Genomic DNA, 7,622 nt, shown 5'->3' with positions numbered 1-7,622 from the left:
AACGCCGGTTTGGAGTGACATGTGCCACACCGGCATTTCAAAGTCCAGTTATACTAGTTTTGTAAAAGTCTTTTCGAAATTCCTACTTTTGTAAACTTATTTCCAAATAATACTATTTCAAAAAAATAATTCGGTTTTTGAATAATAGCAGCTTATGGACCTATTGAACTTCAGGTTATGGACCTATGGGCTACTACTCTATTAATCGAGTCAACAATAATCGTTGATTTATTGGCGACTTGATTGACGCTTAGAGCTTAAATTGAACTTCATGCGGGCTTTGACGCATGGAAATTTGATTCTACCATTTTCATGGCGCTTCACATTTTTTTATTTTTATTTTTTTAACCACTTATTGGCCAGAGGTCAATTAGGAAGCAATCTCTCTATCCATAGAACATTGAGAGAGAGAGGACTTTCTCTACTCTTGTGGTGTTTCACTCTGGGTGGAGAAATGACTTCTATTTATTTAATTCTAGGATAGGGGAATGATTGTCTACATCTTACATCCCCATACACCACTTTTGTAGGATTGAGTTTTGTTGTTGTTTGTTGTTATTGCGGGTTATGGACCTTTTGGTCCAAAGACGTGTACAGTTGTTGAGAAGGAGTTCTCCGTTGGGTTGAATTTTTCTGCTGGAGGAGTTCTCCTTTGGGTTGAATTTTTCTGCTGGAGGAGTTCTCCTTTGGGTTGAATTTTTTTGCTAATGGGCCTGTGGAGTCGGTTATTGGGTCGAGAGATGATGGGCTAACACATATTTCATCTTATGAGCATTTGTTAGTTGCAGAAGGGACGACAGAATGCAAGGATGATGGGCTAACAACGTTACCGCTGTTGGGTCAAATGGGATTAATATTGGGCCTATTACACAAACTGTTACGCCGATTGGTGGTGCCATTTAGTCATTGGCACCTACTGATGGTTTGTTATCTAAGGAGTGCCCGTGTGATGTTAATTCGTGCGGGGACTCGTGCAAGGTGGGTTGAATTATATTCAAACGAGGAAGAAGTCGACGTCTATTTTGAGTTCAGGTTTCAAAAAAGCAGTGTGTTGCGATTGGGTTGAAGAAGACGAGCGTGAAAATTGTTGTGGGGCGTTTTGAGTCCTTTTCTCTACGTGATAAGAGGTTGAGCCGGAGGGTTAGAGCTCGTCGCAAGAGAGTGTTGGTTATCTCTAGTCGGTTCTTGACCCTTCATCGGTTAAGGGAGAGTTAGTGGGTTCCTCGTCTTCGATCGCGTTCGGTTCTCCCAAGTCATTTCGTATTCTTCTTCCAAGTCATTTACGTATTCTTCTTACCGGTTGGAGTGTCCACAATATTTCAATCAATCGGATGAGGTAAAAGTGGAGATAGAAATTGTATTATTGGTGAAGAATCAAGAGATATCCAGAAATTGTGTGCAAAACGTAAGTGGACTTGTAATGGGACGGATGAAGTGCAAGATAAGGCTTGTGAGCCTTCAGAGTCGAGTTCTCTAATACTCGTGGAGCTCAAGTTACACTGAGTCAACTTTTGACTATTTTAGGAGTCAATCTTGAGTTTGCAAGTTATCTCGTCTCATTTCACACCATGGATCCACTACAACAAAATGCAACTAGTTTGACTGAAACTCAAATTTCATTACGGAGTACTAATTTAGCTTGTACCATTCTGTATTTTTTAGTTTTTCGCTAGTTTTAGTAATATATTATTGAGACTAGGGCTACGTTTAAACTTATCGTATATAACTTAATTCTTTATTTATAACTCAAAATTGCGTTTTATCCTTTTTTGTAATTTTTTTTTTACCAAGTACCAACATAGTATATGAGTCGTGTTTTACTCAAATCCTGCATGTTATAATCATAAATTGTTGATAATATGTCCTTAGCACCGTTTTAACATTGGTTCCACACCTTTTGTGCAGTGTCTGCATACTTACGAAAAAATATCCTCTAAATTGTAACTTGCTTCTTGAGCAGTCAAAATTGTTTTGGCCACAAAAGTAGCTTAATAATCAATCTCGTTTAAATCATTCTATATAATAGATACCAAACAAATTATCATGTAGCAGGCGCATACTGCATCATTAAACTTCTCTGTTTAACAAGCTCGTGAAGATCTTGTACGATTTTGAAAACTGAGTCGGGCCTTGCCAACCTTAATGCATTTTGAGACATAGCGTTGAGCTCATGTGCTTTTGGGCCAAACCATTGACCAACAATATGTGCAATCTCTTTCGGTGACTTTGAAAATTTTCCACATCCGTTTTCCACCACATATGGTACATTCCCAACTTCCTGCACAACGCAAAATAAAGTTTGTTATTCCGTGTCTTAGAATACATGGGTTACGTTTATTAATCAAAGAAATAAACACATTGTTAATGACACTGAGTTGAGTGGAAAAAAAACTAGCGGTGGTACTTTATACCCAATAGGCAACTACAGTAGTGAAACCAAAAATTCTTTTCACCGGGGGCAAAAAAAAAAAAAAAAATTAAAAATGTAGCAACTTTTTTTTTGCAAAATATAGAGGTTTTTGGGCAATATTGGGCAAAATATGATGATTTTTGGACAAAATTGGACAAAATATGGAGGTTTTTTGACAAAATTGGGCAAAATATGATGATTTTTGGGCAAAATTGGACAAAATATGGAGGTTTTTTGACAAAATTGGGCAAGATATGGAGGTTTTTTTTGGCAAAATATGGAGGCTTTGGGGAAAAATATAGACTTTTGGGTACAAAAAAATCCACTGGGGAAAAATAAAAAAATCCAAAATTTTTGCACCAAAAATTTCAAATCCACTCGGAGAGGTGCCACCCCTGCCCCCCTTACTAGTTTCGCCACTGGGCAATTACATTTCAATAACTACAAAATTATTTGTAAAAAGAATATAAATCATATCATCGTAGTAACATTAACGTAAATCATATTTAAAATAACAGCTACTTATTTAGTTTATAAAAACAAGTATAAAAAAGTGTAAGCTACGACCTGCATTCATCTAACAAACTCTGTGTATCGAGCTTTAAATCCCATTAAATTAATAAATTAATAAATAAATAAATGAGCAATATACTTTTTTCTATACTTATGAATAATGTTATATTACCTGCCCAGCAATGTAATCGTTTAGGATTATGGGGAGTCCCCGAATCATAGCTTCAGCAATGGTTCCTGGACCAGCCTACCAAAACATAAAGATAAAGATGTAACTAAAATAACTCTGCATTAGACAACACAACATTTCGCTCTTGATAGTTAAATAAATAATAGTGTAGCTTCATTGTTGGCAAAATATCAAATTTCTGGTATAAGAAATATGAAATACTACATAAAAAGTACTCCCTCCATCCTAGAATAGATACAAGGTTTACAGTTTAATCAAAAAGTTTGACTATCAACAAAATCTCAATAATGACCAAAGCAACGCTCAACTATTTAGTAGTGACTATTATTAATAAAAAAAAAACTACTACAAAAAAACTGGTGCATGTATTATTTGACACAGGGAGTACTATAATTGACCATTGCGGAAATTTTAACAAAAAAAAAAAAAAAAGAAAATAATACAAAAACAAATACACAAGGGTTAGAAAAGAACACATTTACCTTAGTGATAATACAATCACAAGCACCCATGCAGTCTTCCATCTTAGTAACAAACCCCTTTACCTAAAATTATTAATTAATTACAAATTATAACCACTTTCCACTAACAAGCAAGTTTGCAAAAATCGCTACTCTCGGTTGGAACTTTTTAGTAAGTACTATTTGGCAGCAACTCGAGGAGTACTCGAATGTTGACTAAGTTTGACTTTGACCGATTTAGGCTGACTTTTGACCAGTTTTTACCGATTTCCCAAGTAATCCAGAGTTTGACCAAGTTTGACTGAGTCTGACCAAGATTGACCGAGTACTTTCTGAGTACTCCCCGAGCTACAAAACCGAGTACTCGCCGAGTAATTCCAAGTTCTGCAATGTAACAAGAAAGCATCTCTTGTTCCTAATACAGTTTGTGGGGCATTCGGGATAAAATTCAATTACTTTGTAAAATGATTTATTTTTAAAAACGGTCAGTTACAGTTATATTTAAAGTAATGAATGTAGAATCAATATAATGATGGGTATTATACCTGGACAGGAATCTTCCACTTAGCTGAAAGCAATTTGTTGGCGAGTTTTTTGTTGCGACCACAAATTACAAGTACCTGACCAATAGGCTCACCGAGATCGTCATCGTACAATGCATTCCCTAGTGCCTTAGCCGTAGCTTCAATGGGACCCATCCCCTCACCACCACCCATTAATAGCACCGCAGGGAGATCCTCATCCATACCTAGCTCCTTCCTCAATTCAACCTATGCAATCACATGAAATCATTGATTTTGACCAAAGTCAAACTGTACTTCATTGTGGTTAACCACAATTTGCAATAAACCTGTTATTTTGGTAGCCGTTAACCTTCATACGTTAAAGCAAAAAGATATCGTGTGTATTATTTCTTAATTCCAATCAATAACTTATTATTTCACTGATCATCTCAATCATCCAAAACCATCGATCTTATGTTAGTCAACCAACTAAATAAAGAGTTATAAAAGTTTTACGAGAGATGGACTTTTGACGCAAATTATTTTGATTCTTTTTAAACTTTTTCCTACTTAAAGGCCGGAGATCCTCTCGGAAGCAATCTCTTTATCCGTCGAATAGAGAGAGGGATGGCTTTCTCTACTTTTGAGAGTGTTTCACTCTGGGTGAAGAAATGACTTGTCTTTATTCTCGGATAGGGGAAGGATTGTCTACATCTCACCTCCCCCATACACCACTTATGTGGTATTGGGTTTTGTTGTTGTTGTTGCTGGACTTTTGACGCAAAGACAATATATTCTGATTAAACTCACTAGGAGATCCAACTTTTGGCATAAAAAGAATACCAAGATTTGGATGTGATTTGTTAAGTATAATTTTATACATATTTAATCGTGTAATCTTCCCTTAATTCAAACACTCTTACTCAAGGTGACATTTTGCCTCATTTGTTTGACCCAATACCAAAACCACCCATTTTGCCACCTCTAACCCTTACTAATTTTCAATCAAGATTCCAACCTTGGGCCGAACAGGCTTAACAAAAGACGGTCGAACAGGGAGGCCATAAACTTTTATCTGAGAAGATTGGAGACCAGCTTTTAAAGCCCGTTTCGCCACTTCTTCTGTAGGGCAATAGCATCTTGTTACAAGTTTATGGAACCTATCAATACACAATAAATAATGGATCAACTTTGACACACACAAAAATGTGTTAATTACTAAGTTTTTGAAGTATAAAACAAACCATGTAGGATGGCAAGTGCTTAAATCCGTAACGACTGTTGTAAATACAATCTTGTCTAACAGACCCTTTGACCTCAAAATACGAAGTGGTACATGTTGCATTAGAGGATGTACACTGATAATAATATCTGGCTGGTACTTCATTAGACCTTTTGCAACCTCTCTGTGACAATACATATACATACATATGAAATTTTAAAGCAGTATTCATAAAAGTTAGACAAAACAACATCAAACGATAATCAATTTGTATGACCGTGCTATAAATGTGGAGGTGGCAGCAAAATTCGATTGATGCACAAATCTAGGAGCAGAAGCATAATATGTCATCCTCCATAAAGATCCATGTTTAACCAAAAAATTATAACTTCTTGGCAACTGATTAAACGGCCATGGAGTGTGATCTGTCCATAAATCAGTAACAAACACCTGAAAAAACACACATTCCATCAAATTTCATCCCAATTTATACAATCAACTATATATAATTCAAGAAACCAACCTCATATTCATCACCAAATTTCTCATTAAACGCCCACTTAATCGCTTCAGCTGAAGCCCTGTGACCACCACCAGTATCACTCATCAAAATTAGCACCTTTTTCTTACCATTAGACTCAAAATCGCTTAAAGGCAATGATTCATTCTCCAAAACATCACCATTTTCTGCCCCTAATCCATTACCACTCTCTGAATTAACTTTAACAGAAGCTAACCCAAGTGGAATTTTATCGCAATGAAACCTAACAAACTTATTAAACTCACTAAAAAAGTTCTTAATACTAGAACCACCTCTACTTCCTGAACTCAAAGACCCCACAATCTTTGATGACTTAATTCTCCCATTAGCCCATAAATTTATAGCTTTTCTATCATAGTTCACGAAATTAGATAAAATTGACGAATACCCATCTAAATTCAGTTGTTTAGAGTGTGAATTAAATGCAATGTTACTTAATTTAGATAAAAGATTGAAGGCATTATTGGTATCTATAGATACAGATGTTGAAGAAGATGATGACTGCATACCTACATATACTTCTTGTAATTGTTCTAATTCCTATAAGAAATCAAGTCATTTAGTTGGAAAAAAAAAAGATATGGGTCGTGTTGTTCTCCAAGAAAGATTGAAACTTGTGACATGAAATCGACAAAATACCTAAAATCACCAACTGGGTTGCAATGAATTGATGTGAAAATTGATAAAGTTTTGTGTGTTTATTTCAAGAAAGAGGAAATACGAAGAGGGGTTTGTAGCCACAAGAGAGGATTTAGGAAGTGAGGTAATATTCCATGGATTATTAGTTAATTAATACCCTTTTGTTTTTATTGTTTTTGTTTCGAGTTTTTTGCGTTAACAAAAACAGTTATTTTCAAGCCGTATTAATTCTGATTTGCATTTAACATGTGATAGCGTACCAAGATTTTTGTTTGGTAGCTTGCTGCAATGACTTTATTGTTGATTTGCATTTAGGTTTGGAGTGAGTTTATTGTTGGTTTTGAGTCTTCCTTCCGGATGAAATTCGTGTTTGGTAATGTTAGAATTTTGAGGATCTTAATTAAAGGTTGTTGACATAAAAAATTTTGTAACTCAGCATCTTAACTTTACCTATAGGTTTGGGGTGGATGAGAACTTATGAGTTTTCTTCGACAAGATAATTCTCCAAATCTCTCATAGCCGTCCCAAGAAAAACCCCCAAACCTTCCCATAAGCGGACCTACATGGTGGTCACCGGTAGCACGTGCTACTAGTGAAATACACGACCTAGGGATTTTTTTTGGGTTTTAAGTAGTAACAACAGTGAATATTGTAATTTTTTTGTAACATCACTTAAATAAGCCATATAGTACAAAACAAATTTAAGCTTTTAACCAGTGACACCAGTGACTACCATTCATTGATTCGCCACTGCCATCAACATCAACTTCGGCTTGTGATTCACTAAAAAGCAATTGTGCCGCCTCATCAAACGCGGGGTCGCCTTCAGAATCTTGCAAAAAAGGCACACTTTTTCTGGCATCTTTTGATTTGTTCTTCGAACTGGGATCATTATTTGAATCGCAACCCTTGGAGGGCTCCAAACGCGATTTGTTCTTTTGAATATCGGTTCACCCAACCCGACAAAAATCTTCACAGTCCTTCCTGAGGCACGGGAACTTTTTTTTATAGAACGGTCAATTTTATTAAGGAGCTAGTAAAGAGCTAAAGCTCAAAAAGAAGAAACAACGTCAAAACGTCAGTAATGGTATCGTGCTTAGAAACATCAAGATCATAAGCATTAGTAAGTCCATTCAACTCCTC

The 7,622-nt window shown here is 35.9% G+C and overlaps 1 protein-coding gene across 2 annotated transcripts; it reads right to left on the bottom strand.

The window, feature by feature from the left end:
- Positions 1–1,826: 1,826 nt before the first annotated feature.
- Positions 1,827–6,350, bottom strand: LOC139898542 (probable monogalactosyldiacylglycerol synthase, chloroplastic). 2 transcript variants are annotated; one of them, XM_071881292.1, is made up of 8 exons: positions 5,823–6,350; positions 5,577–5,749; positions 5,322–5,483; positions 5,096–5,237; positions 4,120–4,344; positions 3,596–3,658; positions 3,096–3,170; positions 1,827–2,278 (listed from the first exon to the last, which is right to left on the bottom strand). In XM_071881292.1, the coding sequence occupies exons 1-8, from the start codon at positions 6,345–6,347 to the stop codon at positions 2,042–2,044; spliced, it is 1,602 nt and encodes a 533-aa protein (XP_071737393.1). In that variant the 5' UTR covers positions 6,348–6,350; the 3' UTR covers positions 1,827–2,041. The 2 variants fall into 2 exon arrangements, with proteins under 2 accessions (XP_071737393.1, XP_071737392.1); XM_071881291.1 differs by having other exon boundaries at positions 5,096–5,483.
- Positions 6,351–7,622: the final 1,272 nt, after the last annotated feature.

This window comes from Rutidosis leptorrhynchoides, chromosome 3, assembly GCF_046630445.1.
Source record: "Rutidosis leptorrhynchoides isolate AG116_Rl617_1_P2 chromosome 3, CSIRO_AGI_Rlap_v1, whole genome shotgun sequence".
Lineage (NCBI taxonomy): Eukaryota > Viridiplantae > Streptophyta > Magnoliopsida > Asterales > Asteraceae > Rutidosis > Rutidosis leptorrhynchoides.
Note: the sequence above shows the minus strand (reverse complement) of the source record. Positions and strands in the feature narration are given on the sequence as shown.

What these genes read in the sequence shown, in the direction of transcription:
- LOC139898542 (XM_071881291.1), bottom strand. Translation starts at nt 6,347, where the DNA reads ATGCAGTCATCATCTTCTTCAACATCTGTATCTATAGATACCAATAAT. An exon ending in ACCTCCACATTTATAGCACG is followed by an intron (nt 5,484 to 5,576) that starts GTCATACAAATT and finishes GTATTGTCACAG; the next exon opens with AGAGGTTGCAAAAGGTCTAA. An exon ending in TTAAGCCTGTTCGGCCCAAG is followed by an intron (nt 4,345 to 5,095) that starts GTTGGAATCTTG and finishes GTGATTGCATAG; the next exon opens with GTTGAATTGAGGAAGGAGCT.